Source organism: Gambusia affinis, linkage group LG12, assembly GCF_019740435.1.
Source record: "Gambusia affinis linkage group LG12, SWU_Gaff_1.0, whole genome shotgun sequence".
Lineage (NCBI taxonomy): Eukaryota > Metazoa > Chordata > Actinopteri > Cyprinodontiformes > Poeciliidae > Gambusia > Gambusia affinis.
This window is the reverse complement of record NC_057879.1, coordinates 21,606,550-21,619,779: the sequence shown is the minus strand read 5'-3', so window position 1 is coordinate 21,619,779 and position 13,230 is coordinate 21,606,550. Positions and strand designations below refer to the sequence as shown.

Below are 13,230 nucleotides of genomic sequence, written 5' to 3'. Positions count from 1 at the left end.
CAAATCATGTTAGGGTAACTGACCTTTCAGCACTAATTAATTGCTTAAACACAAAATATAAAGAAAGTTACAAAAGTAAAACTACTTAAAAAAAATTATCTCAATTTGTGGAATTTAACAAACAGAAATAATTTTATCATTCTAACTGATCTAAAACAAAAAAGGTTTACTCTGATTTAACTTCAAACTGTGGGAAACAAAATGAGTGTCTTTATTAGGTGTATGAAAATATCTGGTTCCAACTGTAAATAATGTTCTTCACATTTAAGCTTTTAGTCAAACATTAGATTAGACTTAATAAGAAAAATGCAGTTTGAACATCAAGCACTTTCCAAACCTGTTAACGTCTCACATTAGAAATTAAACAATGCTAAGGAAATTACAGATTAATGAACCAAATTTGGTGTTAAGGTTCTCCTGATAAACTGAATGTCGCATAAAAGGCTGCAGAGGACGCCGTGTGCATCGGTCAGGCTTCTCCTCCTCGTTAGCCTGACCGATGCACACGGCGTTCCAGTCGGGTCAGAGCGATGAGGTGGACATGATGTCACCAAGTGCCCGGCGGAAACATCCTGCAGCTTTAAGATCGCTGTTATTGATCGTAAAGAGCCCAGCTGTGGAAAGTATGGCGCTCTGACTGGAAACGGCCAGACGGACCATAAACGACTGAATCTATCCAGCAGACTCCATCATCCCAGCAGCTTAAAGGACTCGTCTAAAAAACCATCACTGACCGCTGCAGCGAAAGGAGGCGCCTCGTGATTGGTTCTTTCTTTTGGTCAATCAGTCGAACATTTTCTCAGCAGCTTTCACAGAGTTTAAATTTACCTCGGCCGACTCGTAGGTGATGGTTTTTGTCTCTGTGTGGACCACAGGCACGTCTTTGGCAGCAACCTCCACCCCGTCAGGAGCCTGAAGCATAAAAAAGGAAACATAGAAGATAAAAAACTATGAACATCTAAAAACCATCTGGGATCCAGCGTTCCTACACATCTTAGTGTCCGAACTGAACATTTTCCAGACTCAAATTCCCACAGTTCTCCGACCATTTAGGTAAAACTTTTGAAGTATAAACACTAATATTCACAAGTTATGAGACATTTTTATTGAGGTCAGGCTGTAAAACCTGCAAAATCCAGAGAAGAGAGAGAAGGAAAAACAAGAAACGAGTAAATACTGAAGGAAACAAGTAATAAAAGGATGTAAAGAAACCACTAAAGGAAACTAAAGGAAACAGAAACAAGTAATAAACTACGGAAAATAAGTAATAAAAGTAATGAAACAAAAGGAACAAAGGAAACAAATAATGAAGAAAAGAACTGAAAGAAGAAAGAAAACAACTAATGCAAGGAAAGAAACAAGCAATGAAGGGAAGAACTAGAAGAAGGAAGGGAACCACTCGAGAAAAGGAAACGAGTAAGTCAGCAGGAGAAATGTAAATTATTTCCCTCTTTCCAAGTAGAAAAGACAGAAGAAAACAAACAAAACAAGCATATAAGTAACGAAGGGAAAAAAGTAGGAAGGAAGTAAAAACAAGGAAACTAGGAAAAATAACAAGTGAAGGAACCAAAAAAAATGAAATATGTTGAAGGGAAAGACAAATTAAAGAAAAGAAGAAGTAGGGAAAGAAAGTAAAAAGGAGAAAAGAAAGGAAATAAAGGAGGGACATTTGGATGACAGATGCAACATTTACAATATCTGACTTATTTTTTCCCCTTTCTGTGTTTTGCGATAAAAAAACAATAGGTTGAAGCCAACCCAGCCCTGGGGTCAAGAGGTCATCACAGCTTCCACTTCCTGTTTCAGGGATCACAGGAAGTAAGAGGGAGCAGCAAGCCGGCAACTTTACAGAAAATATGGCAAAATCACAACAAGAGGCGAGTCACTCCTCACCCCAAACACTCGATGGCTTTTTCTCAACGTACTCAGGAAAATATTTAACTCCCATTCCAGATCCTTCTAGCATCACACAGCCTAATGGAAATAAACAAGTGTTCACTCCATCATCTCCATTCGTTTTAAAGCAGCCTCCCCTCTAACGCACATGACATCAAATTAGGATAAAGAAGCTCCACATGCAGACGGAAACCGAGCGACTGAACTCTCCAAACAAGCAGGCAGTCATGAATTACTCCCTAATCCAGTGAAGACGAGGCTGCAGACGAGCCACAGTCACAAGGTTTCCACTAACTTTCTGCACCACAATCACATTACAGGCCCTCTGATCTGAGCAGCTGCAGAACGGACAGATGCCACGAGTCGATTAGTGGTAACTGGCCAGACTGGGTCAACTGGGTTGAACTGGTGGGAAGGATGACAGTCGGAAAGTTGTTTCACTCACTGGGTCCTCTTCCTAGTAGAGTAATACAAAACGCCTGGCAGGATTTATGGAATATTGTTTGATTTTGCATCCTGTGTGGTTCAGTTATTAAATATTCTGCTGTTTTTTTTTTTTTTTTTACATTACTTCCTAAAATGTTTTTACCACTAAGGAGTGTTTCCATTATGTAACCCTGAACTTTTAGTCTCCTGTTTGTTTGCCATTATCTGCATTTTAATTGATGTTTGCAGAAAGAAAACACAGAGCATCGCCTCTAAAACTTAAGTAAAGTCACTCTAAACTTTGTGCACATGTACAACTGTAATGACATTTAGATGAATAATATGAACTCTTAACTTCATCTGTGGTGGAAGAGAGACCAGATGTCTGACTGGGACTTTCCTTTCAGTGGTTACATTACCAAACAAATTTAAAATCGCTCCAAACTGTGTGGAAATATTTATAATTTACAAATGATGAATGAATTTAGTCAGACGCAGACAGTAGGGGGTTTATTTTTTGTCCCTCTGTTGTAAAAAAAATGTACTGACAATATAACTTATACAAGATGAAATGTTCAACACCATCTTCACTCAAAGCACCTCCCTTAAATTTCAGGGCAATAACAACAAAAGCAAAACTTTCGTGAAGGTTTGACATCTTAAACCTCACAAACAACTATTAATTTAAAATAAAGAGCTACATAAATCACACAAAAAAACTTAAGATAAATTAATCAAATGAAATTAGACTCAACTCAAGTTGGGTTTTTTGGCTTGGAATGTGAAGTGTTTCATTTTCCGTGATGGTTCCTCAACTTTAACAACTTTTTACAGTTTACAGTAATCTATAAGTTTCACCCAACAACAGAAATCAATGTTTTGATATTTATACACTTTGGAAAAATGAATATGGCGATACGGACTCTTTCATTTTAATCCCTGACACAAGCGACTGGCAGGAAAAATTCAAGGTTTGGTGATAAATTTGTCTCTGCTTTGCTGATCATATTTGAATTCCTGAGACTTTTTAAAAAAATGCGTCTTCTAAAACCTTTTAAAAATACTCAACAAGTCAAAAATCCCTGCTCTTCTATCTCGCAGTATTCAAACTCAAACAGAAGCATCAGTGATGGAAATATTTCCTCGTTTGGATTGTTCAAATCTAACAATTGCACAGTCCAATTTGAAGTCTTTTAATTTGGTTTTGCAGTGTAACCGCTGTGAAATAATCCCAACTGCAGAATAGAATCCCAACGGACCAGAACACTTTCTCCTCTGCTTGTAACGGAGTCAACATGGCGTGTTTGAGGGGCTGAAATTCCTTTAAAACTCGTTACCATTCGGACTTCTGAGGAGTTATAAAATGTAATTGATGTAGACTGAGAATAGGTTTTAGATTCTTGGTAAAACCAACAGACTTTAATATTTTATGACTGGTTTCTCTTTCACTGCTCCTTGGAACTACTGAAGCTGAAGAATGGTTGAGTTTGAAAGTTATATTTGCAAACAGCCAGGAGTCCTCATGCAGTTGGGTGGAAACACACACAGAAAAACAAACACTTATGATTAATAATTTCTGATGGTGACTGTTTTCACACTGCAAACTAAGCTGAAAGCTGCAGTGCTCCAAACTGACCTTTGGTTTTGCGGACTCGGCTTCGTTTTCAGTAACGACTACCGCCTTCTCCTGGTCAGCTGATGCCTGCGAACGACAGACAAGCCCTTGTTTAAGTTTTGCATCACAACTTCAAACATCACAGTCTTGATTCTTATCACTCCTGATAAGAAGGGAACATTTTTTTGAATTGATTAATTTTCACTGGATACAATGAAGACGCAGCGCCTTGCAAAAGTCGAGATGCTGCCACAAATGTCTGTGTTTTATGCGATAAAACAAAGTAGCAGAGAGGTGCAAGAAATCTTGAACATTTGATTGGAAAAGTGTGATCGTATTCCCACAGCAGGATGCTGCCAGCATCGTGTTTTACACATAACTTCTCATAGTTTTGCAAGGCACTGTCATGATCCAGAGAGCCGGCGTTCACCTTGTGAGAGGGTGAAACCCATCCAGGCGCAGACTGGTGAAACAGCGATGAGTGAACACAAAAGACAGAGAGGAAAGGTAAAGGAAGGACAGTAAAACATCACAATGAACAGCAACAGGTCAGAACAGGAGAAAAAATAAAGATGTGAAGGCAGCTGATTGTATGGAAAAACCAATATGAAGCACAAAATCTGGATTCGGAATCCACTGGAAACATTTCACTGATTTTTCAGGTAGATCCATACAATAGATTATTGACCTGTCCTTCAGGGTGGAGGTGGGGATGTTGGAGGATGTGGTGGGAAAAACTGCAACTGGAGCTATGAAGTAGGGGTGCACCAATTTATGAGCCAGCTGAAACATTTTTTTGGGAGATCTGCCGATACTTACATGTGAAGCTGATCTTATCTACTGCAGCAAAGCTCTAAAAATCAACTACTGTCCGCTCCTGATCCCTCTGACAGCAGAAGATGCAAACATGCACGTCATGTCTGCATTTTGCAGTTAATAGTCACTTCACTGTTGCCAACTTAGCGACTTTCTTGCTACATTTAGTGACATTTTAGATTAAAAAAAAACAGGTATTGGCCAAAATTTTAATCAGCAGGTCAGGATTTTTAAAGGTAAATTGGTCAGAAAACTGCAATCGGTGCACCGCTACTATGAAGGCATCCTTTAAGGGAAATGAGAAGAAAGAATAATTAAGCTGAATATAAAAAAAGAAAAACAAACAAAAGTCAGTCAGAGCTCCTGGTAGGTTCCTCATCGATGGGAGAGAGCTGCTCAAGCATGGAAAGCTGCTCAATAAAATGCAAAACGAACCTTAAAGAAAGTCTTTCGGTTAAAAAACGAGCAACAGAAAGCGGCGGTTAGCCTCCTGAAGGATTACTAGCCATGCTGGGTTGTTCTGTTAGACCGATGCAGCGATGGGGGGGGGGTTGTGGGTGGGCGGGGCATGAAGGGCGGTTTGCTTTGGGTTTTCATACAGTACCACAGCTAAGGACGCAGAAACCGTAACGTGAGTTGGGCTCAACTTCGGCTGGATTCCTTCGGCTTTCTGCTGCAGCTCATCCAAAGTCTTCAGCTCTTCCACTTCCTTTGTAAACACGCCGACGACTTCTGAACTCTCCACCTTCTCCTCAGAAATCCACGACGCCATCGCTTTCTTCGGCGAGTCAACGCCTCTAATCTGACTCACGTCGCCATTTTTAATCTCAGCTTTTAGTGAAGCTTGACGTTTCTGCTCCTGGTTGCTGTTGGTTTCCGATTCTGCCAGTCCTTCCTTTTCGCTCATTTCTTCGTCCTCTTTGTTCTCTGCCTGCTTAAAGATGATGAGCGTGCCTTTCTTTTCGCTGATGGCCTGCGACACTTCCTGTTTCACCGCTCCAGGGCTGAGCTTGGTCACTGAGTTGTCCGATGCCTCTTCCTCCTCGTCCTGGGTTTTGCCCCCCGCCTCCTCCCTCAATGTCCCGTCCACGAAGACGTCGTCGTCCATGGTGGTGGACAGGCTGATGCCGTGGGGCCCCGAGGAGGTGGCCCCGTCTGTCACAATGCTATCCGGCACGTATTTCACCAGATATCCCACCGCCGCCTGGAGAGAAACTCCACTCATTGGAAAAAAGGAACGGCTCAGGTTAAAAGGACAGAAGGCGTCACGCAATGAGAACCAGGCGGACGGACAAACACAGGCAGAGCACCACAAGTATCCAGATACAATTTACCTTTCAATAATAAAAATAGAATTAACTTCATCGGATCAGAACGGTTGGGAGTTTGTGCTTACTTTCTCATCAGATTAATTAACTGATTAAAATCATATTTAGTAGGATCTACATACATGTGGAGCTGGAAAGACACTAGAAGTTTTTGTTGTGTTGCAACACAACAACACGTAGAAACGTCCAGAAACAGGAAGTAGCTCACCACAGTGTCTTTAGGTCCCGCCTGCTGCTCCGTCTGCTCGTCTTTCGCCTGAAAGGAAACGGAAATACAAAAAGTTTGAAAACATTCAAATCAAACGGGGAACATTCAGGATTTAAATCTCCACCAGAGGCGCTGCTATTTGATCTGCACTTAAAGAACAAAGATTATTCAGCTTTTAAAAAATTTAGTTAATTTGTTACAAGTAATCTAAATAAGTGTGTCCAATAAATATATTAGGCTTATTTTTTTAGTTTTAGTTAAAATGTAAAATTTATTGCCGATATTAGAGACTTTATTAGTTGACAAATTCATATGACAACCAATTGCTGATGAGGTCATGTGACAAATCCAGTAATAGAACTGAAAACACAAAGTGTAAAGCTAATTATATTGTTAAGGAACACCGTAAAAAAAAAAAAAAAAAACAAGCAAACAAAAAACACCACACAATGTTGTAACATTTAATAAACCTTAAAATGTACAAAACCTGAAACGTGAGAATATTTATTCAGTGTTGGAAAAACATTTCATGAGAAAAAATTATTTTTTAATCTTGTAATTACAGAAACTTCATTAGAAATTCTTGACTTTTGTTTTCCTGTGGCATAGATAAGGACAGACGTCTAATTCTGTTAGTCTGTTCAAAATGAGAGAAACAAGAGAACATCCATTCAGAGGAGGCTGATGCGTTTTTATCTTCATTATTACTGAAATGACAGCTATTTGCCCAAATCTGCAATAACCGAAAGGTTTAAAACAACAAACTGTGACGAAAAGTGTTGAAAGGGAAACAGTGTTTCTCAATGGGGTTGATAACTGGAGGATTTTTAAATAAAGTGAGTAAGATGTGTCTAAATAAATATGCATAAGAACTTGAAAGCATTTTATTGTAAAATAAAGTCTAAATGCGGCTAAAATGTAAATCTGTAAATTCCAGCAACTCTACAGAGAAATCTGTGAAAAACCATCATTTAACCCCAAACCGTCAGTTTCTCCTCTGCCGTTTTACTGCCTTAACGGAGCCCAAGTTCTGGGGCAACTCTCCACTTGGGTCATCAGTTTCTACAGAAAGCCTCTCCAACGTGGAAAACATACCATCCAAACAAAGCAATGAAAGAAATTCAGAGCTTTTTTGTGAGACAGGCAACAGAAGCAGAATCAACAATGCCGCGCTCCTCCCATAACCGCCTTACGACCCGTTCAGAGACTAATACTTCGAAGCAAAACCCGACAGACCAGCTGACGGTTTGACTCCAGATCAACCCTAAAGGTAAACAAACAGTCAGACTGACTGACAGACAGACTGACTGACTGCTGGTTGCACTGCCAGCTACACTTACATCCCTACAAAAAGACAGACAATCCAAAAACACTCAAATGTGAGAAAATGTGATGGAAAAGAAGCAGGTCTGAAGTTTGTGTTAAAGATTTAGCGTTGGGGCTGGGCGATGAGTCGACGTTTTGGCTTTTGGAGATTTAATTTGTGGAAAATTTGGGTTTTCCACAAATTAACTTTGGGTTTCCATCGTTCAGAGTGACGTCAGCACGCCACAGGCGGCCATCTTGTTTGACAAGTGTTTTACAACTTTATTTGGACTTTGAATTCAGGTTGATTTTTAGGACCAGGACAAGGATTTTTTTTAAATTATGAGAATAGAGTCAGAATTTTATGAGAACTGAAATACAAACATTTTAAAATTAAAACAAGGATGGCACAAGCTTTACAGATAATAATTATTAGAAACACTTCAGCTTTTAAAATATTAGCATTAAATTATTATCAGTAGCAGGACTTCATGCAAATAACTGCATTTCAAAGAAAGATCTACACAAACTGACCTATAATATTAATAAAAAGGGCTAGTTTTAAGTTAAATGACCTGCCAATGGAGCAAGACATTTACTCATATTGTAAGTTAAAAAGTTTTGCTCCACTGACAGATTATTTTAGTTAAAACTAATATGTTTTTCCTAGATATTAGGGAATTATTTAGTTAACATAAGCTGCTGAAAAATTATTTGTAAGTTAGTTTTGTCTTGTTTCAAGTTTACTCAAGATGTTTGCACCAGATTTTGTCCTTTGAGCATACATAAAAACTCTCGGAAATCAGATGGACTGTGATGCCAAATGGATCTTCGTCAGGGGTCCCCAACTCCAGTCCTCAAGGGCCACCATCCTGCAACTTTTAGATGCAGCTCTGTTGAAACACACCTGGATCAAATAAACTGCTCATTACCAGCCTATTGCAGAGAACATTTTGGAGCAGAGATGCAGGACGGTAGCCCTTGAGGACTGGACTTGGGGACCCCTGATCTACATAAATCTGAGACCGCCACCCTAAAATTTACTCAGCGATGATTCCTGCTGCTTGTATTTTACTAAAGACGCCGTTTGCTGACACCACGCCCCACACAGACATGCCGTCGTTACGGCTGCAGCTTACGTCCTGCAGCTCCAGCGGCTCTATCATCGGGTCTTCGTCCGCTCTGGGCGAGCGCAGAGGCGACGACGACAGTCTCTTCTCCCACTCCGTCAGACCCGGAGTGCCGCCGCCATTGCTACCGGTCTCCAGGAAGGAACGCTTCAGCTCGCTGATGTTGGTCTGGTGCTTGACCACCTCGGGTGGAGGCTCAGAGTCCTGCAGCCGACGAACCGCGGCACAGGGAGGAGATGAGGGAGGGAACGGAGTCAAGCTTTACATACGCACGTACGTTCGTATCTCTAAATGAGGTACGAAGTAGAAAAATCTGAATGCTGCTTTTCTCTGGGTTCCTACACACGTTCATGTCAAAACGCTACAACCTTCAAGATTGTCTGCAAGTACAAATACAAAAGGTCAATATGAGTTTTTGGCAGATATTCTACAGTGAGACAGGTTGGATGAACGGGGGGACAGACGGATGGATGGAGGGATGGATGAACGGAAGAATGAATACACCGCAAAAAAAACAAAGTTCTAATTCCACTGGCAGATTTTATAACTTATGAAATGGGAAAGTGTCTTATTATAAGTGAAATAATCTGCCAGTGGAATTAGCACTTTTAAAAACAAAACAAAATCAATATTAAATATTTACTTAAAACAAATTCCTATATCTTGCTTAAAAGTTGCTATGCATGAGAAAACAAACTTATTTTCAAGTTAGTTTTGTCTTTTTTTTAAGTGCATTAATATATTTGCAGTAGTAACTAGACCAAAAATACTTGGGTAAGATTTTATGTTTTTGCAGTGTTGATATAAAAATGGATGGATGGATGGATGAATGAATTCATACTGGAATGAATGGATGAACAACCGTACAGAAGGGTAGTGAATGGATGGATAGAGGGATGATGAAGTGATGGATGGATGGTCGACAGATGGATGCGATAATTTAAATTTATTACAGAATTCTCCCTCATCTTATTAAAAGTTAAATTCCGGGTTTTTCCCAGACTGTGTAGGAACCCTGATTTCTGCAGACTTGCACCACAAACAAACACACACACACGCCCACACACACACACACGTTATTACTATGAGGGAAGTACTTTTAAAGGCTCTGCACAGCCTTTAAACAAAAATATAAACTTAAATGCTTAGAAACATTTAAGACCAACTTATTTAGAGAGGAAAAAGAGTTAAAAAAAAGTTTCATGCTTTGTATTTAAGCACAACACTCCCACATCTCAAAACAAACCTACTCCAGTTTAATTTGGTTATTTGTTTTCAAAGAGTCTGAAAGATCACAGCAACCACTTCTTCAAACTGCAGTCAAGAAAACCGTATGTAACGCTCTGATTTATCCGCTCATCAAAGAGTATTTTTAATTCCTTAAAAGCACCTGCATGCATATTTCAGATGTGCTCCGTTTCTTACTAACCTCTAGCATCAGATTACTGTGCCTGATAAAAACATTTTCCCCTTTTGCTCGTCTTATGAAACTATACTGCAAACGATAGAGAAAGGGTAAAGGAGTCGTTAGGCTCTGCAGTTAAACTCTTATTTGGAGAAAATGGGAGCTTTGGCTTCTGCTGCATGGGAGTAACTAAAATGAAATGAGAGTAAAACAATCACGCCAAAAAACAAACAACTTAAAAAGGACACAATCTGTCTCTTGGGTGTGGCTGAATGATAACCCAGACAAAATGAACAATTAGTTGGCTGTTTGGGGGAAACCAAAGCAGAAAAGAAGGAAAACCAATGAGAGAAAGCTGATTTTGGTTCCAGTCACCCAGCGGGGTCACACAGCGACCCCGGTGTACCTGAGTCCGCATCTCGGAGTCTTCATCGGCTTCCGACTGACAGCGAGGAAAACGGAGAGAAGAAAGAAGGTGAGAGGAGGCAGAAAACCGTCATGAAAGAGAGGCGAGGTGGATGGTGAAAGCAGAAAATAGACAGAAAATAAAGAATTAAAGGCAGATGTTAGGGAAAACAGAATCTGTTTTTCCAATTTGAAATACAACAAACACACAACTTCTGGCTGCTACAGTTTTAAAGCTCTGCCTTGAGAAACATTTCACTTTGAAAACAGACATAAAATGTAATCAGAGTAAAACAATCATGCCAATAAACAAACTTAAAAAGGACAAAATCTGTCTCTTGGGTGTTGCTGAATGATAACCCAGGTAAAACCAGAAGTTTAAATACACTGAATAAAAAGACACTTCCTCAGTGTCTGGAGTTAAATCAGACCAATTGGCTGATTTAACAAACTTATTTCTATTGCTATCATAGAAGTGCACCAGTTCCTCCTGGCGTTTCTTTCTCTCCCATTATTGTGACAGTTAGCAAATAGAAATAATTTCAGCGATTCTAACCGTAGTGCCTGCAGCTGTACGGCTCTACGCTTTCTGCGAACCTTGAGATTTATCTTATATAATTATTATTGTACTTTTTATTATTTTTCCCCTTTGCTATTGATAGAATTGTGGGAACAAAAAAACTGTCTTTTATGCCAAAAGTGAACACATGTCCATCCTAAACCTGAATGTTATCGGTCCGTTTACTTTTATTTAGCAGCTTGGCGCTTTCTGTAAGCTAAACATGAATAACCGCATTTTAACCCTCAAACAGTTTTAAGAGGGGTCGAGTGGATCCCGCCTGAACTTTTTATCCTGTACACGGTCCGTCTGCGCTTTTACAAGTTGTTTTTTTCTGTTTGGGAGTTGAAGAGCTGACAGGAAATCTCATCACTTCTCCACTGACTGACCGTGACACCTGCCACGCGCCACCCCAACGTCACACTAGACTGGGAGATTTAAACAATTAAATCTAGTCAAAACGTTCACCTCCTCCTCCTCCTCTGGAAGTCTCAGACACACCAACTGACCCCGGGAATCTCCATCCTCCTGTGGTTCAAAAGGTAGGCTTTGCACTTCTGTCTTTAATATTTAGTGTATTTTCCTCTAAATTGGGCGTCATGTGGGTCAGATCTGCTGTTTCTGTGCCATGCACATCGCGGTCCTGTATCATATTTGTGTGGGGTAGGTTTGTGCGGTTATTTTTGTGAGGTTTATGCATGTTGGGGATGCGGCTGTGTTCGTGTGAATCAGGTACGTGTGCGTACCCTCTGATAACATCCTGCAGGCGCCCCTGATTCTAACTGACCTAAAACAAGAAAAGTTTGGTCTGATTTGACTTCAGACTGTAAAGGTACATCTGGCCATTTATGTACTTACTTCTGACTTCTACAACTTACAACTTTAAAAGAAAATAAATGTGGTAGTTTCTTCAGATAGTAATTTTTTTACAATTTTTTTTTTTACTTGTGGATTTTATTACAGAATGACGCTGTAACTTGTAATTTGGCTGGATTTAGTGCAAACAAAACAAAGCAGGAGAATTAAAGTAAATTACTTCCAACATGCTTAAATAGTCTTTCCCGCAAATTTCCATTAGCTAAATGGAAACTTTTATTATCTTTAAATAACATCTCACAGTGAGTGGAAAAACTGTGTTACGACTGAAGCATGCTAAAACTTGAACCCATATCGAGCCAGGTAACAATTTGTTGTATTGAAATAAAGTAAAATCCAGTAAAATCCAAAAAGAACAACAGAGAGAGTCCTGGCTGCTATAAATGGTTTTCTGCTAGATGCATTTCAGATTTTAGTTGGTAAAAACTGATGATTTAATACAAAAGTTTGATTTTATCATAAAACTAATTATACTAAAAACCCACCTGTTTAGAGTTGTATTCGAAACGTAATCAATTGCAAATTTATTGATGTTGTGTTTTTATTGTTGATTCTATGTTGCATTGTATTTTGTGTTTGATTTGATGTAAAGCACTTTGAAATGCCTTGCTGCTGAAATGTGCTATACAAATAAAGTTTGATTGATTGATTGATTGATATAATGTGCTTTTAAAGGAATGGCGTCACAAAGGAAAACCCCACAGATCAGTGAAATGAAACTAAAAGAACGATACTTGAAAATAAGGAAGCGCAAAAACAGTAATATTAAAAATATAAACAAGAACTAAAATGTGCAGACCAACCATCTGAGTGACCTTCAAACATTTGTAGAAAAAAAGCTTTTTTTTGCTTTTCTTTTTACTCTCTTTTTGACGTACAAACCTCCGTGGCGGTCATCTCTCCATCACAGGCAAAGTCCGTACGTTCGCTGTCAGTCTGCGATTGCAGACCAACACAAAACATTCCGAGATGCAAACGAGAAAAAGAAGAAGGACCCAACTTGTAAAAAGAACTACATTTATAATCAACACAGATTTGTTGCTACCACACATGAGAGGTTGTCAGATGATGTCAGACGAGGACCACAGCTAAAGTCTGAAACTTACCAAAAACAACAACAACAAACAAACAAAAAAAAACTATTGAAAAAATAAAAACAAAGCAAGCAGAACAGACTCAGAGGAAGCTGATCGGAAAGTGGACTGTCGCTCAATTTGTGCTGAAGAGGCTGCAACCTTGAACTGCAGGGTAGAAGTTTACA

The 13,230-nt window shown here is 39.4% G+C and overlaps 1 protein-coding gene across 6 annotated transcripts in view; it reads right to left on the bottom strand.

The window, feature by feature from the left end:
- epb41l3b (erythrocyte membrane protein band 4.1-like 3b) overlaps positions 1-13,230 on the bottom strand; it is a 61,478-nt gene that overhangs the window by 8,126 nt on the left and 40,122 nt on the right. For 4 of the 6 annotated variants that reach the window (XM_044133632.1, XM_044133627.1, XM_044133630.1 and 1 more), the window contains exons 14-20: positions 12,852-12,905; positions 10,536-10,571; positions 8,734-8,928; positions 6,290-6,337; positions 4,368-4,400; positions 3,959-4,024; positions 829-912 (exon numbers count right to left, since the gene is read on the bottom strand). In XM_044133632.1, coding sequence (XP_043989567.1) covers positions 829-912; positions 3,959-4,024; positions 4,368-4,400; positions 6,290-6,337; positions 8,734-8,928; positions 10,536-10,571; positions 12,852-12,905 — 516 coding nt within the window. Of the gene's footprint in view, positions 1-828; positions 913-3,958; positions 4,025-4,367; positions 4,401-5,357; positions 5,958-6,289; positions 6,338-8,733; positions 8,929-10,535; positions 10,572-12,851; positions 12,906-13,230 lie in introns of all 6 variants that reach the window. The other 2 variants (XM_044133633.1, XM_044133629.1) reach the window with 2 other exon arrangements.